General features: G+C 41.8%; 1 protein-coding gene across 7 annotated transcripts in view; it reads left to right on the top strand.

The window, feature by feature from the left end:
* Nucleotides 1–25,701, top strand: part of PICALM (phosphatidylinositol binding clathrin assembly protein) — a 224,713-nt gene that overhangs the window by 182,000 nt on the left and 17,012 nt on the right. For 5 of the 7 annotated variants that reach the window (XM_030200142.1, XM_030200141.1, XM_030200140.1 and 2 more), the window contains 4 exons: nucleotides 1,221–1,248; nucleotides 5,454–5,553; nucleotides 18,601–18,624; nucleotides 23,864–23,923. In XM_030200142.1, coding sequence (XP_030056002.1) covers nucleotides 1,221–1,248; nucleotides 5,454–5,553; nucleotides 18,601–18,624; nucleotides 23,864–23,923 — 212 coding nt within the window. The remainder of the gene's footprint in view (nucleotides 1–1,220; nucleotides 1,249–5,453; nucleotides 5,554–18,600; nucleotides 18,625–23,863; nucleotides 23,924–25,701) is intronic. The other 2 variants (XM_030200139.1, XM_030200144.1) reach the window with 1 other exon arrangement.

Here is a 25,701-nt window from a genome sequence, read left to right as displayed (position 1 = left end):
CGTGGCACACTTGAAGTGAAGCGTTCGTAAGGTTCGTAAGTCTGTCACCATCTCTCTCTGTCCCGCCCTCGGGTCAAAACGTGATGACGTCGAGGGCGGAACAGTGAGAGGGAAGGGAACACTGCAGAGTTGGTAGGCAAAGGTACCCGACGTCACCAGCATGATTAATATTAAATAAGGAATTTCTCTGTTCTCTCTTCTTCATTGATTACACTTTTGGGTGTCCTGTGCAAAAACCTCTTAATTAATGCAGTTAGACAGCAGTGATTAATTAATTAGCAGAGAAGAATAGTATTTCTGCAGCGATTCTCCTCGCTCCCCTGCCCCCCCTCCAGCCACCCAGCAATTCTCCTCGCTCCCTTGATTACCTCCGTTGAAGCAGCCGCGTCATTGAAAGCCCTGCCCGTCTCCAGCCTTCCCTTCGAGTTTGTTCCCTCAGAGTCCCGCCTTCTGATGTCATTTCCTCTTTCCGCGAGGGCGGGACGCTGAGGGAACAAACTCGAAGGGAAGGCTACAGACGACCAGGGCTTTCAATAACGTGGCCGCTTCGACGGAGGTAATCAGGGGAGCGAAGAGAATCGCTGGGTGGCTGGAGGAGGGACAGGGGAGAGAGGAGAATCGCTGGGTGGCTGGAGGGGGGGCATGGGAGAGAGGAGAATCGCTGAGTGGCTGCAGGGGAGAGAGGAGAATCACTGGGTGGCTGGAGGGGGGCAGGAGTGAGAGGAGAATCGCTGGGTAGCTGGAGGGGGGCAGGGGAGAGAAGAGAATCGCTGGGTGGCTGGAGGGGGGCAGGGGAGACAAGAGAATCGCTGGATGGCTGGAGGGGGGCAGGGGAGCGAGGAGAATCGCTGGGTGGCTGGAGGGGGGGCAGGGGAGACAGGAGAATCGCTGGGTGGCTTGAGGGGCGCAGGGGAGAGAGGAGAATCGCTGGAGGGGGGGGGGGGCAGGGGAGAGAGGAGAATCACACACACTCTCTCTCTCACAGGCACACTCGCACCCAGTCTCACTCTCTCTGTCACATACACACACTCACACATTCACTCTCTCTCTGTCTCACACAGTCACTCTTACACACACTCTCTCAAACATACACACTCCAAGGAAAACCTTGCTAGCGCCCGTTTCATTTGTGCCAGAAACGGGCCTTTTTTACTAGTCTGTTATATTGTATGTACAAAAGATATAGCATTTTTAATGGCTTTTTGTTTTTTTAATTGTAGATTTGGGCATTGGAAATGGAACCAAAAAGTGAGTAATGTGATGATGGTGTCATTTGTTACTTGAATTCTGCATTTTTATTCTTGAGGAGACTGGTAATGGAGATAAAGGTTGAAAAAGTTATTGATGTAAGAGGACTGAAAATGTTATCCATATTAAAATTATAAAGAAGAAAGACAAACACAAAATTTACATTTAAAGTTTAGACTTTAATTTGCATGATATCATAGCCTCTAAAGTTATAGCAGTATTAGAAACTTGAGTGGGCAGTGAGGAGCTTACAAATTGCTCTAACAGAAACCATTGTTGAGGGAAAATGAATTTCTATTTTATTCTTCTCCATTCCTTATTTAACATGTATTGACAGAACTCTTTCGATGCTAAACCCATCTTTCCACCTCTTTGTTGATGAAATCTCAGCTATAACAGCTACATAATTAATTGTCCTTGCTCCAGATAAGAGTAGAGAGGTGTGGTAGCCGTGTTAGTCCACTCTTAAAGGTAATCAATAGAAATAAAACAAAATAAAACATGGAAAAGAAAATAAGATGATACCTTTTTTACTGGACATAACTTCATACATTTCTTGATTAGCTTTCGAAGGTTGCCCTTCTTCGTCAGATCGGAAATAAGCAAATGTTGGTAGATGACAGTATATATACAGTGGTGGAAATAAGTATTTGATCCCTTGCTGATTTTGTAAGTTTGCCCACTGACAAAGACATGAGCAGCCCATAATTGAAGGGTAGGTTATTGGTAACAGTGAGAGATAGCACATCACAAATTAAATCCGGAAAATCACATTGTGGAAAGTATATGAATTTATTTGCATTCTGCAGAGGGAAATAAGTATTTGATCCCCCACCAACCAGTAAGAGATCTGGCCCCTACAGACCAGGTAGATGCTCCAAATCAACTCGTTACCTGCATGACAGACAGCTGTCGGCAATGGTCACCTGTATGAAAGACACCTGTCCACAGACTCAGTGAATCAGTCAGACTCTAACCTCTACAAAATGGCCAAGAGCAAGGAGCTGTCTAAGGATGTCAGGGACTAGATCATACACCTGCACAAGGCTGGAATGGGCTACAAAACCATCAGTAAGACGCTGGGCGAGAAGGAGACAACTGTTGGTGCCATAGTAAGAAAATGGAAGAAGTACAAAATGACTGTCAATCGACAAAGATCTGGGGCTCCACGCAAAATCTCACCTCGTGGGGTATCCTTGATCATGAGGAAGGTTAGAAATCAGCCTACAACTACAAGGGGGGAACTTGTCAATGATCTCAAGGCATCTGGGACCACTGTCACCACGAAAACCATTGGTAACACATTACGACATAACGGATTGCAATCCTGCAGTGCCCGCAAGGTCCCCCTGCTCCGGAAGGCACATGTGACGGCCCGTCTGAAGTTTGCCAGTGAACACCTGGATGATGCCGAGAGTGATTGGGAGAAGGTGCTGTGGTCAGATGAGACAAAAATTGAGCTCTTTGGCATGAACTCAACTCGCCGTGTTTGGAGGAAGAGAAATGCTGCCTATGACCCAAAGAACACCGTCCCCACTGTCAAGCATGGAGGTGGAAATGTTATGTTTTGGGGGTGTTTCTCTGCTAAGGGCACAGGACTACTTCACCGCATCAATGGGAGAATGGATGGGGCCATGTACCGTACAATTCTGAGTGACAACCTCCTTCCCTCCGCCAGGGCCTTAAAAATGGGTCGTGGCTGGGTCTTCCAGCACGACAATGACCCAAAACATACAGCCAAGGCAACAAAGGAGTGGCTCAGGAAGAAGCACATTAGGGTCATGGAGTGGCCTAGCCAGTCACCAGACCTTAATCCCATTGAAAACTTATGGAGGGAGCTGAAGCTGCGAGTTGCCAAGCGACAGCCCAGAACTCTTAATGATTTAGAGATGATCTGCAAAGACGAGTGGACCAAAATTCCTCCTGACATGTGTGCAAACCTCATCATCAACTACAGAAGACGTCTGACCGCTGTGCTTGCCAACAAGGGTTTTGCCACCAAGTATTAGGTCTTGTTTGCCAGAGGGATTAAATACTTATTTCCCTCTGCAGAATGCAAATAAATTCATATACTTTCCACAATGTGATTTTCCGGATTTAATTTGTGATGTGCTATCTCTCACTGTTACCAATAACCTACCCTTCAATTATGGGCTGCTCATGTCTTTGTCAGTGGGCAAACTTACAAAATCAGCAAGGGATCAAATACTTATTTCCACCACTGTAAGTGAAACATCAAAGCATTTCAGTGGCAGTCTAACAGGATGGGGGTGGATAGGTGAGAGACAGGGAGATATGCACGGAGACAGGAGGGTGACAAACAAAGCAGTACATTTCTATGGTTTATAATGTTTTATTTTGTTTTATTTCTATTGATTACCTCCAAATAAGAGAAAATCCCTTTCCAGATAATACAGAGGCACACTGGCTTTTATTTTAGTAGCTGACTAATTATTTGTATATGTTTAACTAAGTGGTTTAAGGAAGTAATTTTATAGAATTTGCCTTGCTGAATACGTTTTTAGATCTGTAGTGCTACACCAAAGACACATATAAGTTATGCAAGCCTAAATTAAAATAGTATGCTTAAGAGATTCACTATGTGATGCTATTGGGCCAGAGATTTTTCTGTGCCCAGAAAATGAACTGAAATCCCTTAGTGCAGTGGTTTTCTGCCCTCTCCTAGTGGCACACCTAATTTTCAGAGTATCGATAATGAATATGCATGAGAAATATAGGGCCTCTCTCCCATATGTATTCATTTTGGCTTCACTGAAAACCATGCAAGCAGAAGAGAGGGAATCCAAAGTACAAGGAAACAAAAAATAGCATGAGGAGCCTTCAAAGACAGGTTGGCATCTAAAATTTATTGAAGGCTAATATGGGCTGTGTTTTGGCAGAATATCCGCATCAGGGTCCTTTTAAAAACATTGAAATTAGTAACATCTACAACAATTACAGAAAATTAAAAAATTGAAAAGTTAAAAAAAACTGTAACTGATTACAAAGAGAAACAAAATCAGTGAACTTAAAATCAAATAAACTAAAACATGTGAATTTTAATTGTGTATATATATATATATATATGTATATATATTACTTATTACAGAGGTAGTGTCAATAGCAGATATAATGAATCACCGTAATTGAAACAGTAATCAAAGTACGTTACCAAAACCTGCAGTAATTGATGCTGAAATGTGCATATAAAATTTGAACTAAAAAGTAACAAAGAAAGACATTTACAGAAAAATGCAAAAAAAATTAGAAAAGAGTATAATTACAAAAAAATGTGTAGGTGAAAGCAGTCTAGCTTAAAACAAATAAGATTAATGAACTGATTAGATGTATGATGTTTTAGATACTAAGGAGAGTTACAAAAGACTAATGGGTGACAACCATACTAGGTAGGTGTGCCCTCGGGACAGGGGAGAGACACAATGCCTTTGAATTATTTTATAGAATAAAAATGGAAAAAGTATTGATATCTTAGCAAATGTGGAATATTTTGTAATGCCATCAAACATTAAAGATGAGTTTACATTGTTATTTGAGGGAGATAATTTTATAAGAACATTTTCGTTTCTATGTGGCCATATATACACACACACACACACACACATGGAGGCATATTTTCAAAGCACTTTGGGAGGCTAAGTGCTTTGAAAATACGCCTCATGGTCTCTTATAAAGTACATTACTAGCATAGAAGTATTGCCTTGATATGGTACTGCATACTGTGCCAATAGATAATGTATAGGGGCAGAGTTTGAGTGGATCATGAGTTGTATTTGCAAGTATGCATATAGCTTTTAAGATACACTAATCTACGCATGTAGTTCAAGAATTACAGGCATGGACATTTACACCTATTCCAAGGCAGGTGTAAATGTTTGTGTCTGCAAGGTAGGCATCTCTTTGTCTTTATAAAACGGTACCAATTTACCCTCCTAAACCAGAGACCTTTTTAGGAAATTGCCCTCCTGATGACTACATGTTAAAAAGGTTTTGGTGCATGATGATGACATTTTGTCAGAGCAGTGGGAAAGGTGGTGGAATGTTTGCTTTCTAGTGATGGTTTCTAGAGCGGCATTAACCACTTGTACATTTTTTTTTTTACATTAACATCATTGTGTCTGACTGAGTGCTCCTTTGTAAAAATTTATTATTGTTCTTGAACATTTTTCAACTGGTTTCCCTTCAAGTGATGTTCACTGGAGCCAGCCCGGTGAGAAGAAGCTGACAGGAGGTACCAACTGGCAACCAAAGGTTGCACCCACTACAACATGGAATCCTGCAACCATAGTAAGTGGCTGAATGCTATAAATTGACAAAAGATTTATAATACTTGTGTTACAACAAGTTATTTGGATATACAGCACAGCTATCTGTCCAGATTTCTATTGCATCTTGGCTTGTAGACCCTACCGGATTTGTAACCACAATTGAGGAGCAACTAACATGGTTCTCATGCATGGTTTCATAATGGCTGCCAAAGAGGGTAGAGGAAAACGGCATTCTCCACCGACAAGCAAGATGAATATACCACACATGTGAGTGACGTCCTCTAGTACCAGGATGGAATAGCTCTGTCAGACTTCAAAGTGCAATAAACTCTGAGCATGCATGCTGTTTGCTACATGTCACGGCCCTTTCAGAAACACTTCAGGATTTTTCTTATCAGTACTGCGAATTGGATGTGCAGTAACACTGTACCCCTGCACAGTGTTTTCGACTTTCAACTTATCAATGTTTTGCTTTCTTGGTTTACCACTCTGAAGCAGAAAAAAGGCCCCCCTCCTCTTCTAAATTTTAGTCAACTATCAAGTTCTAAAGAGAAAGCAGGTTTGAAGAGGTGTCCCACATTTGGTTTAAAAAAATGAGCATCAAGAATGGGCATGGTATCTGGCTTATTTTTTTGTCTTGGCTTAATACACAAGAGGAAAACTGCTACAATTGTGGCAGAGTCTTGAAGGCTCACTTAGTGCGTAGGGTCAAAGGTGGCAGACCACTCGGAGGCGCAGGAATCTGCTGAGAATGAGAAGTAGGAAAAATCCTCATCTCCAAGGCAGGATACATTCCTATTAAGGTCTGATGGCCTGGTTGTTGAGTACAATATCATAACTTCCATCCACTTGGTCAGACCCAACAGTTTCAAGTATCAGTTGCAGGGAAGCCATCAACAATAAATCTTTTGGCTTGAAATGGAAGAGATGTTCTATCTAGTGTTAATACAGGAACTAAAACACATCTATATGTCAATCAACCACTTTGCTGCACTAGCTTTATTACTTCTCTTAAACTGATTTCCAAGCCTCATGAGTGAAAATGCACCTTGGTGTCATATTGGCATACCATGAAAGCATGTGAGGTTCTCCTGTTGCCTGGTGTCTGTTAAATTCAAATGGTATGAAAGGTCTTCATACTAAGATCTCCGAGTAAACTTCTGGTTCCATAGTTAACAGTTAATGACGCTTCCATCTAAGTCAATGGAATCATCTTGGAAAGCAGCCTTTTCTATTAGCTATTACCTCAACTGAAAGAGCTGATGAATTTTAGGTATCTGTGTCACATCCACCTTACATGCAGCTTACCTCAAATAAGTTGATCCTTAGAGCTCACCCCATTTTCTTTTTAGGTGGTATCATCCTTTCTTCTTAATTAGTCCATAAGTCTAGCAGTATTTTACCCATAGCTTCGCTCACATCCGGTATGAAAGGCTTTTCAAAGCCTGGATTGCAAAAGAATTCTCGTGTTTTATCTTTTAATAAATAGTAACTCACCAGGCTAGGCATTTTTGGATCATAATAAATTTTAACTGTTGTGTGTTGTCGGTGCGGATATGTAATTATGTAACTATATTGCTGTGAATGTTAAGTTGTAAACTTCTGAGAGTAGAGGAGTGTGGTAGCCGTGTTAGTCCACTCTTAAGGTTATCAATAGAAATCAAACAAAATAAAACATGGAAAAGAAAATAAGATGATACCTTTTTTATTGGACATAACTTAATACATTTCTTGATTAGCTTTCGAAGGTTGCCCTTCTTCGTCAGATCATTCCAATCTGACAAAGAAGGGCAACCTTCGAAAAATCAAGAAATGTATTAAGTTATGTCCAATAAAAAAGGTATCATCTTATTTTCTTTTCCATGTTTTATTTTGTTTGATTTCTATTGATAAACTTCTGAGAGGAAACTTCGTTTTAATGAGTGGTATATTAAATGCCTAGTAAATAAGTTAAATCTATACAAATCTTCATATCCCATGAATGAAACTGGTTGGGAATTGCAGTTTCCAAAAGAACTATCTTTAGCTGGTTAGTGCCCTGTATCTATTTTTATTTTCAGGCTGGATTAACTATTGAAGACAAAGTTAACGTTTATTAAATGAGAGCCATGTCAGTGTCTATAGCCCACTTGAGAAGACATCTGCTGATCTGCCACTTGGGCCTCATTATATATTTTATTTCAGACTGCTGTCTAGATCACACATCTAGGAGCAACAGTGCAATAGGCCAAATAATGTTAAAGAAACTTTGGAGTTGATATTCAAAACGTTTTAACCAGCCAGAAATGGCTCCTGGCTGGTTAAATCATTTGTTCATGGCTATCTGGTTAGCACCGCTGAAAATGTCCGGTTAGCACCCAACGCAAAACCTGCTCTTTTGGGGGCAGAGTCAGCATTAGGCCAGCTAAGTGCCGATAAACAGCGCTTGACTGGTCAAGGTAACTGCGTAAATAGGACCGTGTAAAAGTCAGTCCTATCTTTATGCGGTTTACCATAGCCAGTTGAGTGCTGAATATTTCACTTATCCAGAAATTCAGCGCTGGAGCCCGGTCATGGCCACACATTGAATTTCTGGGTATAACACCGGCAGCGTCAGCAAAATGCTGAGTGCCGCCAACTGAATATCAATCCCTTTATATTTAGTGGCATCAACTCTGACAAAAGTGTCGAGCGTACCAGGTCACTCAAGCATAGAAGCAAGGGCTCTGTCTGTATGCGAATCCTATAATTTGCAAAGACTCCATTTTCAGATGGGACATGCACTTCAGGAACCCTTAGCTTAGGAGAATCTACTTGTGCGACTGCTTTCTGTGTTGACAAGCATGATGAATCAAAGTTGCTTACCTGTAAAGAGTGCTTTCCACAGAGAGCAGGAAAAATCAGACACACTGTCCCTCCCTCCTCCCCAGGAGTTGATATTATGCTATATACTAACTGCAATAGTTCTGTGGGAAGCAGCATATATTCTTATTGTTTTCCAGTACTTTCTGATCTCTGATAGAACTATTCTGTCCTGTACTGTCAGATGAAATTATCACCTACTTGTGTCTGATTCATCCTTCTGTCTGTGAACATTTACAGTTAAAGAACTAATCATTTCTATAGTGCTACTAGACGTACGTAATGCTGTACACATTATATGCAGGTACTTTCTCTTTCCCTGGATGGCTCACAATCTAAGTTTTTGTACCTGGGGCAATGGAGGGTTAAGTGACTTGCCCAAGGTCACAAGGAGCTGCAGTGGGAATTGAACCCAGGTTGCCAGGATCAGAGCCCGCTGCGCTAACCATTAGGCCAACTCCTCCACTTTGCAATGTTTGTGGCTGACAGTGAGCTTCAGTTATTTCTGCTTATTTCTAGGCTAAGTAGCATAAAATCTGTTACTCCCATGGGATTTTGCCAGGTACTTGTGACCTGGATTGGCCATTGCTGGAAACAGGATACTGGGCTGATAGACCTTCGGTCTGTCCCCAGTATGGCAACGCGTATGTTTTTATGTACTCATTTACAGTTTAGGTGACTTACTAAAGGTCCATAGAATCACAAGCCTTTGCTATGCCTCACTTTATATTAACCTCTAGACAGAAAGCTCTCACTGACTGCAGCTCATCTGTAAAGTAAGAATACTATACCATGCATACCTTTTGCTTTGAGTGAATAAGATATGTTTTCCACAACATACTGGTATTAAAGGGTTTCGTTGTCCCTTAATTTTATTTTACTTGTATACTGCCTTCTTTCTGTCAGCAATTTGATCCTATAAGGCTATTGGGGGGTGTGGGGATAAGAGAACATGTAATTCCCTTATAACTACGTTATCACTGGTTACCAGTAGATTATTGGGCAGAGTATAAAGTTTTGACGTTGGTGCATAAGATACTATATGAAGGCATCCCTTCTTATTTGACGCCTATTTGACTTCCGGGTAAGGAGTAAGATCAGGCTCTGGTCAGCTTCTTAAAGTACCAAGTAATAAACAGACACGTCTAACTGTGACCAGGGAGTGTGCTTTCTTTTGGAAGGCTCCTATTCTATGGAATCGACTCCCCATAGAGTTAAGGAAAGAAGTCTCCCCCAAATTATTTCGGAGGGGATTAAAAATTTTAAAAAATTAAAAAAAAAAAAAAAAGCTTTTAAGTAGCACTGAGAAAAATTGGACTTTGGTAGCTGTAAGTATTGGCATTTTTACTCTGTGGATTTTGGAAGTGTAGAAGGTGATTGATCTAGAATGAATGTGTCTATCCTATTATTGATGGTGTTCTTTTCCACATGTATTTTTTTATTGTAAACCACTTTGACTGTGTAAGAAAGGTGGTATATCAAGTATTTTAAAATATTAAACAAGCAAGATTTAGTAAAAACATGGAGCAAGAGAAGTTCTCCCAGAGCTCAGTGCACACAATCTTTCCTGTATGAAGTGATCTCCCTAGTCTCTGGAGGGGGGGGGGGGGGGTTCACACTTTGCCAAATGAATGTGAAAACAAAGCACACTCATTTATTGAGATTTTTTTTTTTTTTGTCTTCCAGCATTTCTTTCAATCATTAAAAAGTCTTCATTTTGTTTTCTTTTCCTTTGGAAAGATATTGCAGGTGAAATTGGTTGGCAGTGCCTCAGTATAGTAGAAAGATCCAGAACTTGCACAAATTCAAGATGCCTCATTTGTCTTGACACCAGTCTGGGTGTAAGCACTGTCGAAAGATGTCCCTTTTGAGCTTGAATGTATTAACTCGCTCAACTCCAGAATCATGAGGTGGAGAAAAGGCACCTGCTTAAGCAGAAGAGAGAGAAGAAAATTGTGCAAACCTCAGTTGAGACTGAATACTTTTATGCAGATGTTGCCTCCAAGGCTGTCCTGAGGGCTGTGTGAGTGAGAGTGTAAAGGAGGCAAGGGAGCAGAAATTAATCCCCTTCTATTGTCTCCTCTGCTTGGTTGTAGTGCAGTTGGTGGGACAGGGAAGCTAGGGGGTGTGTCTCACAGGGCGCGATTCTAGTTCTAGACATTCCTGGTTGCCTCTACTTCCATGAGCATTTACTTTAAGGAGCTGTACCAGAGATCTTCCAAAGTGGCATGAGTCTTATCAAAGACTTCCAGGACTAAAGAACAGTCATCTTCAGAATAGTTACTCAGGTCTTATTTAAGGCAACTTCAAAGCTGCCCTCTAAAATGTTGGAGAAGAATAGCCTCAGCTCAGATTGAGTGAGACTCTAAATGCAAACCAGAGCTGTCTTTGATGACTAAAAAGCTTTGATAAAACCATTGTGCTGACCTGGGTTCTTTGTCCTCAGAGCAGGTCCTATAGCACATTCCTAAAAACTCTCTTGCAGCAGATATTTCATCTTCGTCCGATCTATCCAGTGCAGAAACAGCACTGACAAATTCATATCATTTGTGCAATGATATTCAGTTCATCCACTGCTAGAGTCCACTCCAGTTCTGATCACAGTAGCTGACAAGTCTTCATTAGTTTTCTAGCCTCTACCTGAGTAGCTGCACACATCTCTGCAAAAGACGTTGAACAGTTTTGTCAAGGGCTAGTGTAGAGGTCTACTATCAGACCTGTGACAGTAAAAAGGCACAGTGCAAGTGTTTCAATCCATGGGCACTATCCCTGCACACAGGGAAACACATTGATCTCAAGATCCAATAATGTCTTTACTCTGTTTCTCAGATTCTGATCCACAAAAAAGAGACACTGTACCTCCTCTTTCTCAGTACAGCCTGAAAGATTATCTATACCCAGACTTCATCCCACTGGGAGGCCATTCCACGCTTCCACCACCATTTCCATAAATGAATACTTCCTTAGATTCCTCCTAAGCCTATTTCTTCTTAACTTCATTGTATGCCCCCTCATTCCAGAGTTTTCCTTCATTTGAAAAAGGCTCTAATGCCCCTGAGATATTTAAACGTTTCTATCATATCTCCTCTTTCCCTCCTCTCTTCCAGGTTCATAAACCTGTCCTTAAATGTTTTATGTCCAAGATCGCTTACCAATTTTGTAGCCGCCCTCTGAACTGACTCCATCCTGTTTATATCTTTCCTTAGGTGCGGTCTCCAGAACTTCACACAGTACTCTAAATGGGGCCTGACCAGAGACTTATAAAAAGGCACCATCACCTCTTTCTTCCTGCTGGTCATCCCTCTCCTTATGCACCCAAGCATCCTTCTGGCTTTGACCATCGCTTTTTCTAGCTGTTTGGCCACTTTAAGGTCAATTCCTATGTTCACATCCCAATTCATCCCAACTGCAGAAATTCTCTGCACACCAACCATACCAATACAAAGGCCTCCCTTTCAGTTTCTCCCAGGCTCCCAAGGTTTTCACCAAATGTCCTGTAGCTCTAGCAGCTCACCTACCAAGGTGAGGCCAGCTAGTTTTTCCATATGTTAGTGACTGTCTTCTGGCAGCTTCCTAGAAAGCTTTCAATTTTTCTCTCAGACAAAACAATGTTTCCTTCTGGGAGTATATTTGAAAGGAGGTGGGCCTAAAAATTTCCACACATTGGCTCTAATGTTTATTTCTTCAACACTGTTCAAATTATTGATTCTTGTAAAGTAAGGGGAAAGCAACCTTCAAAGTAAAGCATTCACTATCCCACTTGGTCTCTTTTGAAACAGTGCACTAGCTAACCACACACTGACGGAGTTGTAATCAAGATCCTCTCCCACGTGTATATGCTCTCCCTTTCTCCAGTGACAACCTTATCATTCTCAGTATGGAAGATGTAAGAGATCTACCTGTACCAGAAATGGTTTTCAAGGGTGATGATACAGAGGACCTGAAAGAAATCTCAGTGAACCTAGAAGACGTACTGAGTCAAATTGACAAATTAAAGAATAGTAAATCACCTGGACCAGAAGGAATGCACCTAGGTTACTGAAAGAACTCAAACATGAAACTGATGATTTGCTGTTAGTGATCTGTAATCTGTCGTTAAAATCACCAATAGTATCTGAAGATTGGAGGATGGCCAATGTAATTCCAAATTTTAAAAAGGGCTCCAGGGGTGTGATCTGGGAAATTACAGACTGGTAAGCCTAACTTCAGGGCTAAGCAAAATAGTAGAAACTATTATAAAGAATAAAATTATGGTACCTACTTGAGCAGTAATAGCTTCAGCTAAATGTTGGTCACTCTCATGTTGTCCTTGAGAAATATTTGCCTGTTTTTTCCATACAGTACTGTTTCATCTGTGACATTTGAGGGTTTCCTCATATTAACCACTCACCTCAGGTCTTGCTACAACATTTCAGTAAGGTTTAGATTGGAGCTTTGACTTGATTATAGTGGAGATTGGGTGGCAGCACTGGTAATTGGGAAGCAAAGTCAATACTTATGTAAGCCAGTGCTGAGCAAACTTCTACGGTCTGTGCCCTGATCGTGACTGTACAGATACAGCATCAGTAAGTGGAGAACAAGGCCAGTGCTGGACAGATTTCTACGGTCTGTTCCCGGATTGTGGCTGAATAGATTTGGATGGTCTGGAGTGTAGCTTTTCAGAGGCTTCGATGTTAACTTCAGAAATTTGAGAACAAGGTCAGTGCTGGGCAGACTTCTACAGTCTGTGCCATAAAATGGCAAGGACAAATCAAGGTCAGGTGTACATATGAAGTATCACATACCATGTGTAATGAGTTTATCTTGTTGGTCAGACTGGATGGACCGTTCAGACCTTCATCTGTCGTCATCTACTATGTTACTATATTTTGCTGCAAGACCCACTTTTCACTCAGTTATTTCTTATAGATGAATGGCCTCACATATATCTGTATAAAGAAAAGAAGGTGAGCAGTGGAGTTCCTCAGGGATCGGTGCTGGGGCCTATTCTGTTTAATATATTTGTGAGAGATATTCCTGAAGGGTTGGAAGGAAAGGTTAGCCTTTTTGCGGATGACACGAAGATAGCCAATAGAGTGGATACCCTGGAGGGAGTAGAAACAATGAGAAGGGATCTCCAAAAGTTAGGAGAATGGTCGAGGGTCTGGCAATTAAAATTTAATTCCAAGAAGTGCAGAGTGATGCATTTGGGGTGCAGAAACCTGAAAGAGAGATACCAAATAGGAGGGGAGAGATTAGTAAGCTTGACTCAGGAGAGAGACCTTGGGGTGTTGGTCAGGGCCGCCGAGAGACTGGGCCAGGCCCGAGGCAAGGCCACCCCCGGGGCCCGGCCGCCCTGAGATCATTGCCACCTCCGCTCCCCCCCAGGCCGCCCTGCCGCAGTCCCCACCTGCCCCCCCCTTCTGCCACCGGGCCGGTCCCCCTGCATTCAAATCATCACAGTGCCTCACCTGTCACCTCTGTGACTGAAAGCGCAGCAGCAGTGGCAGATCGGATTCGCCTCCCTTCGGGCTTTCCCTCCCTGTGTCCCGCCCTCGTCTGATGTAACTTCCACGAGGGCGGGACATAGGGAGGGAAAGCCGGAAGGGAGGCGAATCCGATCTGCCACTGCTGCTGCGCTTTCAGTCACAGAGGTGACAGGTGAGGCGCTGTGATGATTTCAATGCAGGGGGCCCGGCCTGGTGGTGGACGGTCGACGGAGCCAAGGGCGCGTGAGACCGAGGACTGCAGCACCGGGCCCGGGGAATTTTGTCCCCCTTGCCCTCCCCCTCTCGGCGGCCCTGGTGTTGGTGTCCGAGGATCTGAAGGTGAAAAAACAATGTGAAGGCCAAGGCCCTGGCCAGAAGGATTCTAGGCTGCTTAGAGAGGGGTATAACCAGCAGAAGAAAGGAGGTGTTGATGCCCCTCTACAAGTCATTGGTGAGGCCCCGCTTGGAGTATTGTGTTCAGTTTTGGAGCTCGTATCTTGCTAAAGATGTAAAAAGACTGGAGGCGGTGCAAAGAAAAGCTACAAAAATGGTATGGGATTTGCGTTGCAAACCGTACAAGGAGAGACTTGCCAACCTGAACATGTACACCTTGGAGGAAAGGAGAAACAGAGGTGACATGATACAGACATTCAAATATTTGAAAGGTATTAATCCTCATACAAACCTTTTCCAGAGACGGGAAGGTGGTAGAACTAGAGGACATGAATTGAGGTTGAAGGGGGGCAGACTCAGGAGTAATGTCAGGAAGTATTTTTTCACAGAGAGGGTGGTGGATACGTGGAATGCCCTCCCACAGGAGGTGGTGGAGATGAAAACGGTAATGGAATTCAAACATGCATGGGATAAACACAAAGGAATTCTGTTTAGAAGGAATGGATCTATGGAATCTTAGCGGAGGTTGGGTGGCGACGCCGGTAATTGGAGAGTAAAACCAATGCTGGGCAGACTTCTATGGTCTGTGCCCTGATCATGGCTGAATAGATATGGGGGATGCGACATTAGCTTCAGAACTTTTAGTACAGGAACAGTGCTGGGCAAACTTTTACGGCCTGTGCCCTGAGAAAGGCAGGGACAAATCAAACTCAGGTATACATATAAAGTATCACATACCATATAAAATGAGTTTATCTTGTTGGGCAGACTGGATGGACTGTTCAGGTCTTTATTTGCCATTATTTAATATGTTACTATGTATGTTATTGTGTTACTATGTAAAGCAGAATTCATGGTTCTAGCTATGTCCTGAGGCAGCAAAGCAGCTCCACACCATACTTCCACCATCATTCTTGACATTTTGAGTGAGGTTCTTTCTTTGGATTGTAGTGTTTGGTGAAAACAAAACAAACACTCATCTGTTTCGAGAACATTTTTATGGAAACTGTGCAGGTCATCTGGATGCCATTTGGCAATTTGCAGCTGGTCATTTTCAGTTTATGGTATATTTATTTTGCTACACCCCTTTCCTGGAGACATAGCAAGGTGGTTTATAGGCTAAATATTAAAGACAGGAACATTATTTGATTGATAGGAAAGAGAGATTATAGAGGAAGAAAACAATCATACTGGAATGAGACACAGTTATAAATATAATGAGTGCAGGCACTCAAGGAGCATATATCAAAAGCCTTTTAAAACTGGCCTGAAGACATACCTGCTTATAATTTGTTTTAGCAAAATAATACTGGGAGAGCATTCCATAGTAAAGGAACCATGCAGTACAAGGTACAGTGGTGGGTGGTGTCCAGTCTAGCATGAGTGATATACAGATGTTGGTCATTTTGCAAGAGTAATACTCAAGCAGGAGTGTCACGAAATGCCTAGCACAATCTTCCTGTAATACCCTGCTGTCCCAAGGAAGGCCAATACTTGCTTTTTTGGTTTTGGGAGTGGGTCAATTTTCTATAGCTTTCACCTTAGCTGTCTCAGGCTTTAGCTGTCCGCCTCCCACTCTGTGCCCTATATATTGCACTTCTGCAGTCCCCATCTGACATTTGCTGGACTTGATGGTCATGTGGGCCTCCCTGATTTGGTCTGACATTCCACTTAAATGGATCAGGTGATCATCCCAAGTCTGACTATACACAGCAATGTGATCAAGATAAGCCCTAGCATGCTCCTGGAGTACATCTAACAGACGATTCACCAAGCATTGAAATGTACCAGGGGCATTTTTCATTCCAAAAGACATCACAGTAAATTCATAAAGGCGAAATGGGGTAATGAATAGTGATCACTCCTGGTAAACAGCTGTTAGGGGAATCTGCTAGTACCCTTAACTAAGGTCCATTGTGGTCAGGTACTGGGTCCCAGCTTAATGGTCTAGTAACTCGTCCATCCGGAGCATTGGATAGGCATCAGATACAGTACATTAATTAAGCCTCCTGTAATCCACACAGAACCGTTTTTTTTTTTTTTTCGTTTATTTGTTTACTATACCATCACTTATTACATAGCAAGCCAGAATGGTTTATATGTCAAAAATGTATAATAACATACAATGTAATTTAAGCTAGGAAATCCATTATATGATAGGACAGCACAGACAGAACTTCCCCACTGAAGATAATAGCATAGACAATCAGTCCATCAGTCATACACAATTATCTAATGATTTATTTCTCCTTGTATAATGCAAAGCATTTTTCATACCTGTGTGCCATTTTTCTTAGGAACAAGACCTGCAAGAGAAGCCCAGGGACTATGAGACTTCTTTATGACACGTAGGGCTAGCATCTCATCAATCTCCTGCTTCATTTGCTTTTCCACCTCAACAGATATTCGATAGGCACTCTGCTTCAGTGGTTTATGATCACCAGTGTCTATATTGCGATTAGCCAAATGAGTAATTCCTGGTTTAGTAGAAAACGCATCAGCATATGCTTGCAATACTGCTTCTAGCTGCTGTTTCTAAGTGGGGGTTAACTGCTCTCCCACTACAACTTTTTGTGTAGATCCCTCTGGTAATATCTCTGCTAGGAGGTCAGGTATGGGTTCACTATCCTGACACTCTTCTGCTGGGCTGCACACAGCTAGCACCATAGCTGTGCCATTTGCATAGGTCTTTAACATATGTACATGAAAGGAATTCTGCTTTCTATCTTGAGAGTCCACAGATATAACATAGTTATTGTTGCACTCATTCACTGTGCTCTGTGTCTGGAGGTTACAGGTAAAATAAAACTCTGAACCACTCAGTGGATGGTGACCCTCACCCACGCACTAAGCCTGACAATCCCACCACGCTGCCTCCAAAAGAGAAGGACTAAAGTTCTGTCACAAAACGCCTAGCACCTACCTTGGCCTAATCCTGTGGCCATTTAGAGGGTCTGCTGTCAGCACTGCCCAGGTCTTCCTGCACCTGGGCATGTGCTTTACTTGAGTACCCTCCACCCCAATGACTGGGTCCCACTTGCCTCTGGGTGAATCCTCCCACCCTCAAGTTATTCCCCAGTGATTTCTAGGACACTGGGCCCACACTCTCAGGGGTCCCAAAGTTCCTGGAAAACACCCACACACCCAACACACAAATCACCAATATTCTTAGGTCAGGACAACAGAGCCAATAAACTAACAGGTTTATTGTCACAGTAGAACAGTGAAGCTTGAAAAACCAGGTGAAAAAAGTACAGCAAGCAATAACAGGCAACTGAACCAAGATCAATATAAAAAGTATCTAACACTTTTTACTACCTGGGTAGCACCTGGGGAGTTTCAGGAAATTAACTGCTCACAAGGATCTCAGAATAGAGATGTTCCTCCTCTGTACTCCCAAGCAGAGACTGGAGAAACCTACCTCCTGGCTAGGTTTGAACTCCAGGGCCAATCAGAGCCCAGGGCACCAACTTTGAAAGTATCTGGCCAATGGTACTGCAAATTGCCTTTTCACAAGCTTGAACTGGAAAAGAAAATAGTCTTTTCTGAAACAGCTTTAAAACACAAAACAGACACCATCTGCTGGCCAGGTGGGAGAAATATACTTCACAGGCTTAGAAACCCACTGTTTTGTCACAAAGAGTATATGGAATAATTAGCGAGGAAAAGTAATTGGGAATAGCGCAACAAGTTTTTATTTTTAATTTTTATTTTTGAATTTCAAATAATACAATTAAAAGAAACTCTTGAAAGCATAGCCAAAAAGAAAGAAAATATAATTTCAAAACAAATGAACATCATTTAAGGGATATAAAGGAAATAAGGTTGTAGTCCACAGTGTGATAATTTTAAACTGGATTTGGTGCTGTATTGGAAGCTAGTGACATCATATAAAAAAGTGTGATATGATTGATTTTTTTTTTTTTAGCATGACAGAGATCCTAATGGCTGTATTCTGAACGGATTGAGTATGTTGAATGAGTGAACCATTAAGACCTGAGTAGATTATATTACAATAATCCAGTCATAAGATTAGCAGTGCATGAAGTAAGGTTGTCTGAGATATTTCATCGAAAGGATATCACACAGCTTAATTGTATTTAAGGTACCTTCAGTTACTATTTTGGAATTGACAGCCCGCTGTTTCATGGTATTTTAAGTAGACCATTAAATGTACCACTAGTTCTAACTTGTTTAAATAGTGCCGTTCATATATTAACTTTATTATATGATTCTAGTAACTAGCATTTAGGTATGAAGTATATGTATGAACTGAAATTATTTGTGCATAATTTGTTGTGTAAATTTGTGTTCTAATCCATTGTTTAATGCATTATACAATTATTTTCCCTGGTTGAAAACAGAATGGCATGCATTTTCCACAATACGTAAGTGATAAAAACAGCCTTTTTGCTATAAATTGGCATGCTGTAATTAACCACTGCTACATCAGAATCTCATAACTTTTTAGCTATTACGTTTTGTCACGTGATTCCTGATACGCTGAAACTGACCCTTGTTTGTTTTTCTAGTACATAAGTAATCTTTTGGGTGCTCTGCAGGGGACTTCTGATTCTAATAATGGCATGGAAAAAAAGCAATATTTTTCTTTGCTTACAATTGATCCATTTTCTGCTAAATAGATGACGTTGTGAATGATTTTTTTTTTGTGTGTGTGTGTGCTTACTTCCTTTCAAATAAAGCTGGGCAAATCTTAAAATGCTCAAGCCTTTGTGGAGTCCAGAATCTGGTTCCACATCTGTTCCTTACTCTGATGAGACTGTCAGAGGCAAGTCGTAGTTCATCTAAGTGCCTGCTCTTCCTGGCAGCATTGTTGTAACATGGATTGTGAGGTCTGTGTGAACAGCAATCCCTCTTCTCCACAGCTACCATGTTGCTTCTGCCTGTAGAATCACAGGAGGTGGGACAGCCATAAGGGAAGGGAAGGGTGGACTTACTGTCCCTCTTCTTTAAGAGCTTGGAGGAAGGGGGAGAGCAGATGATGAAGGGAATGGAGACAGATTTTTAAAATGTTTACATCAGCTATACTACAGCCTTTTAGAACTTTTTAAAAACTGGGCTAGGGAGAGTGAAAGTTTGAAAAAAAATAGGCAGGCGCAGAGATTAAGACACATGCGTGGGATAAACATAAAGGAATCCTGTGCAGAAGGAAGGGATCCTCAGGAGCTTAGCCTAGAATGGGTGGCAGAGCTGGTGGTTGGGAGGCGGGGCTAGTGCTGGGCAGACATATACAGTCTGTGCTAGGGCTGGTGGTTGGGAGGCGGGACTAGTGCTGGGCAGACTTATACGGTCTGTGCCAGAGCTGGTGGTTGGGAGGCGGGGTTGGTGGTTGGGAGGCAGGGATAGGGCTGGCCAGACTTATACGGTCTGTGCACTGAAGAGGACGGTACAAATAAAAAAGTAGCACATATGAATTTACCTTCTTGGGCAGACTGGATGGACCGTGCAGGTCTTTTTCTGCCGTCATCTACTATGTTACTATGTTATATTGAAAGAAGAGAAATAAGACTGAATTTCTAGACAGCACAAGGGTAATAGCCCCTCCAGGGGTGGGGGTGGGGGGGGGTAGTAACACACAAAACCAAGTAGAGGATTGAACCACCACATTCAAGCAGCTGTGTTCCTAATACTGACATCTGTTGTTTCACTTTTCAGAGGAAAGCCAAGAAGCGATCTCCCACTATTTACAAAATAGCTAGGAAGAGACTGTCAGTCCTCATAAAAATCAATGCTTATGAATGCGAAAAATAATAAAATGGGAGCTGTTATATATAATTACTTGCCTTCCAAATTAGAGCTCATAACAAGTTAGTCGAGTGAACAATAGGTGGTCTTGTGTCTCAGAGGGATTTCAGTCTACTTAGGTGGTGAAGTAAGTTGCCCAAGGTCGCAAGGAGAATCAGTGGAGCTGGTTTCTCTGGAATTCAGCTTACTGATCTAAATGCTAGGCTTCTTTAGAGAGAGAAAAAAAGGAAGGCATGAGGACCCAACACAGAAGAAAAAAGGAGATACAGACAGAAAATAATTTAAAAAAATTGAGACTTAATAGCATAAAAGCATCTTGATTTTGGTTAGAATCTCTTTTTTTTCTGCTAAATTAAATTTGCTCAGCTTCTGTTTGGATGTTGGAGCCCAGTCATACTCTCTGCCTTGACTGGCTCAGCTCACTTATCAGATTTTCTGGCTTGCTCACCTCCTCCTCCTCCAAGTGGTTAATGTGGTATGGAGAGATAAAATGCATGTAATCTCACAAGCTGCTGTTTTACTTGCCACTTAAATCTAGGTAAGGGAGAGACCAATAGGAATGATATCTGTATTTGAGAAAAGTAATTTCAATCCAAAATTAATAGCAGTATTTAATGTAAAAGAAATGGTTGTATATTTGGGAGAATGTATGTTCTTTTAATGATCCATATGGGCACTTATTATTGGTCTGCCCCTTACAGTGTGCTGAGGAATAACTGATTGCTAGATACTGGATTGTTATAAATTCTGTATTGATCATTTTTAAAAGAAATATTTGAATATTGTATCACATTCAGACTTTTTTTTTGTGACTGTAGATATTTCATCAGTGCAATCCATAGGGAATACAGTTTTCAGTCATTTATAGTTGTGCATGTAAATAGTGATTTATGCAAATAAAATTTCTGTCCCAAAAAATGCCTTCCCTTAATGACTAAAAGTATATGCAATATTATATTGCATCAGTGGTGTGCTGAAATTATTTTAACAGGCTCTCTGGGCATAGCCAGCAGTGCAATTTGGGGGGGGGGGCAATGCATTCTTCACTCTCCCTTCCCCCCCTATGTGGGTACGCTAGGCATACCTTTGCTGGCAGAGATGCTGGCCATCTTTCTCTTTTGATCTAGGCACAGGAAAATAAAAAGATTTTAAATGCTCCCAGGTTTCAATCTAATTCATGCTTAATATGGCATATAAATGTCATAAATAAATAAGTAAATAAATAGAAACTCTGGATGTTGAGCACCTGATTCTCATAATATGATGTCTGTTTTAGCGGCCCTTTACCAGGAGAAAAAAAAATCTCTGCATAAATACAGCACGTGCTAGAATGTCCCTTTAACCAGTCCCTCTAAATGGCACACTAATTATGATTTATAACAAATTACTACTCTACCTATGAAAAGTTATTCCATTATTATACTTCCTCTGTGTACATCTGTATGCTGCACAAGCTGGCATGGTTGAACAGAGAAGTGAGATTAAATAAAAATGCTACCAACATTAAAGAACGACAACGTGGATGCAGCAGCTCAAAGGACCGTTTGCATTGTTTTGAATGTACAGGGATGACGGCTGCATGGGGGGAGGGGAAAGACAGACAAACCTCCATTGATTCAACTTTTTTGACTTCACGCATCTCCTGTTCTCAATCTAACCTGCTTGTGCTGCAGCTCTGCACGTGCTGCTACCGGCTTCCTTCCTCCTCCCAGGATGGTACTGTGGTGGCCTGAAGGAACCACAAGTTGCAACCCTTACGCTTGCGGCCAGCAAAACAAAAAACAGTATGAAACTGTGCGAGGGGCCATAGCCTTGCATGTGCTACTGCTGGCTTCCTTCCTTCACCCTCCTTCCTGTTTTGGAGAGGGAGGAGAAGAGAACCAGTAGCGGCTTGCACAGGGCTACAGCCCTGTGCATGATTTCATGCTGTTTTTTGTTTTGCCGCTGCAAGGGTCGGAGAGGAGGAGAGCAAGTGAGATGCCCAAGCCACAGGGCAGCTGGACGCCGATGCCGCCAGATGGAGACCTGAGTCACTCCAGCCCTGGGAGCCAGTTGTTAAAAGTTTAACAACTGGCTCCCAAAATTCTTTAAAAAAATAACAAACAGCTCTGGCGAGCTGGTGTGAGCCAGCTCCAGCACACCACTGCATTGCATGTACTTTTAGTTTTGTTTAAAGGAGGTGTGTGTTAGGCTGAGGAAGGAAAATAATGTGCAGCTTTTTTGTTTGTTTTTTATTTTTTAGCTGTATGCATGTTATCTCCCATGGAAAATACCTCCACAGAAAGGTGCAAATGTTGATGGTGTTGTACTCGCAGCAATTTTCAAAGTGAAATACATGTTTGCTTTTACTTTGAAAATTGATGCAAATGTTCCTGCAGACTTTGCCCTACTTTCTGAATCTTATTCCTTTACTAATTCAGGGGTCCTTTTTCCAAGCTGCGGGAAAAAGGGTCCTCCGCTAGCAGCAAGGACTGTTTTTCCCGCACGCCAGGGCCCTTTTTACCACAGTGGGTAAAAAGACCCCAGGCACACATGGCCATGCGACGGGGAGCCCTTACCACTACCCATTGAGGTGATGATAAGGGCTCCTGTGCTAACCTTGCGGTAACCGGGCAGCGCAAGCCATTTCCAGGGGTTTTCTTTTCCCCCCAGAAATGGTGTGCACTTGGGACGGGACTACTTCCAGCAGACTCATTGGGCCAACGGTAGGCCTATCCGTTTTCATATACAGTTCAAGCTCCTCTTATTAACCTATAAGTGCATTCACTCTGCTGCCCCTCACTACCTCTCCACCCTCATCTCTCCCTACATTCCTTCCCAGGAACTCCATTCACTAGGCAAATCTCTCCTAATTGTACCCTTCTCCTCCATCGCTAACTCCAGACTCCGTTCCTTTTATCTTGCCGCACCTTATGCCTGGAATAGACTCCCTGGGCCATTACGTCAAGCTCCATCCCTGGCCGCCTTCAAATCCGAGCTAAAGGCCTACCTGTTTGATGCTGCTTTTAATTCCTAACTTGTCACCTGCTCGTAACCTTTATCTTGTCTTCCTCTCTTCAATAGTCCCTTCCCTATGTGTCCTATCTGTCTGTCCTACCCTTATCCCTTATTTATCCTGTCTGTGTGTCCTGATTTAGATTGTAAGCTCTTTTGAGCAGGGACTGTCTTTTCTTCATGTTAAATTGTGAAGCGCTGCGTACGACTAGTAGCGCTATAGAAATGATTTGTAGTAGTAGTAATTACTACCTGGATTTAACCAATTTTTTAAAATGGACTCTTGTAGCTCCTATAATTGCATTAATGTGATAGCTATCGCAACGTATGTGAATTATGGAGTCTACCCCTTAATAAAAGACTTGGTGACAATGTCATTTTTTTTAAAGCTCTTAAATGGGTTAAAAAAAGGGTTTCATTTCCTGCCAGGGGTCACATGTTCTCAGAAACCAGTGCATCTACTAGAACCCTGTACAACCAATAATGCTTCTGATATGTAAATGTTCAGGAAATAGACCCTGGTTAGATATAAAAGGAGAAGATATGAAGACGTCTGTTTTTAAGCCATTACGTATACACAGTAGAAACTTCAGAGTATCTTGTTTGCCAGAGACTTATGTGAATCTATTTCTAAAATATTGCTTTATGTACAGACAAGACTCCTCACTTTTATTCTTTGTAGGAAAATGGCAAATGATTGATAAATTCCAGCTAATTGACAGAGATCTGTAAATGCTAATAAGTGCAAACATTGTACTGCTATAAACAGCAATGAAAGTCTAGATACTGCGATTTGTGTTCATGGAAATTGATCTCCTCATAACTACATTTTTCTAGTTCTTTAATATAGTTTCATTTCTCTGTTAGGCACCACCTGTAATGGCCTATCCTGCTACAACACCAACAGGAATGATAGGGTATGGATTGGTAAGTGTTTATCAATGGCTGTTTTTATTTTTCCTTTTTTGCTTTGAACTGTTAAGAGTATCACTGAAAAATAAGGTGGTTATACAATTATTTTCATCCACTGATTTAGAATGCTTAAATTGACATTGTGCTCTGGGTACCTATTTATGTTAACAGAATTACCCAAGATGGCAGCTGCATTATAGGGAGCAGCAGCACATCTCTTACCTCTCTTTTTTTCTTCTTGCGATATGGGTAAGCGCAAGGGCCAGCAGAGGGGGTAATCTATTAAAGCCCCCCTGCAAGACCAGTTGTTGGACCCATTGAGAAATATGCTGTGTGCGTGCTGGAGAGGATCTGCAGAAGACTGGCAACTGGAGGAGGCAGTTTGGAGCAGTCTCCCGGATCAGATATCACCCTCAGTCTAGATCCCAATCACAACAGTCAGGTGCAGTTTGCTCCCCTGCTGCATTAAATCGGTTTCCTTGAGCTAAAGGCCCTGGAAGTGCTGAAGGGCAGGGTGGAAGCGTTGTGTCTTCTGAGGCACCCTTGAATGGCAGTGCTGGAAGATAATGGATAGTCAATCTAGCAATCAAGGTACCGCTCTTGAGTGGAGAATGTCCAACAGATTCATCTCATGGTGCTGAAGGTATGTCGGTAGTGGTGGATTGTACTTAAAACAGTATGGAATTACCCTCTGTTTTCATGAATAAACCTCAAGAAGTGACTTTAGAAATTATTTGGCTCTCCCATTTCAGATCTGGCTAAAACGCTCCTCCCCATAGTGAATAAACTGTCTCCAGAGATGAAACAATTAGAAACTAAGATGCTACAACATGATGTAGAAATAGTAAAAATAAAAGCTTCGGCTGAAACATTTAATGCTTGAATCTGGGTGTTAATAAACTACAGTCAATGCAAACCTCCTATATGACTGATATGTCTGCTATTAAATTTAAAGTGGAATTTATAGGGAATTTGATGAAAAATGTTAATTTAAGACTCTTGAATTTTCCATTGAAACAAGATATTTCTTCTGCTGCAATGCCTATATGTTACTGTGTGGAAGCACTAAAATTGCCACAGAAAGATATTCCACTTATTGTGAAAGTTTATTAGCTGCCAGATCAGAAACGCTTTGCAACTGAAAACATTCATTATAGACTTTTTGGAAAATCACAATGGGTTAAGGGAATGGGACTTGATATACTGCCTTTTTGTGGTTACAGTCAAACCAGTTTACATATTACAGTGGTGGAAATAAGTATTTGATCCCTTGCTGATTTTGTAAGTTTGCCCACTGACAAAGACATGAGCAGCCCATAATTGAAGGGTAGGTTATTGGTAACAGTGAGAGATAGCACATCACAAATTAAATCCGGAAAATCACATTGTGGAAAGTATATGAATTTATTTGCATTCTGCAGAGGGAAATAAGTATTTGATCCCCCACCAACCAGTAAGAGATCTGGCCCCTACAGACCAGGTAGATGCTCCAAATCAACTCGTTACCTGCATGACAGACAGCTGTCGGCAATGGTCACCTGTATGAAAGACACCTGTCCACAGACTCAGTGAATCAGTCAGACTCTAACCTCTACAAAATGGCCAAGAGCAAGGAGCTGTCTAAGGATGTCAGGGACAAGATCATACACCTGCACAAGGCTGGAATGGGCTACAAAACCATCAGTAAGACGCTGGGCGAGAAGGAGACAACTGTTGGTGCCATAGTAAGAAAATGGAAGAAGTACAAAATGACTGTCAATCGACAAAGATCTGGGGCTCCACGCAAAATCTCA

The sequence above is a fragment of the Microcaecilia unicolor genome, chromosome 4, assembly GCF_901765095.1.
Source record: "Microcaecilia unicolor chromosome 4, aMicUni1.1, whole genome shotgun sequence".
In the NCBI taxonomy this organism is placed as follows: Eukaryota; Metazoa; Chordata; class Amphibia; order Gymnophiona; family Siphonopidae; genus Microcaecilia; species Microcaecilia unicolor.
The sequence above is the reverse complement of the archived record's forward strand: the minus strand, read 5'-3'. Positions and strand labels throughout refer to the sequence as shown.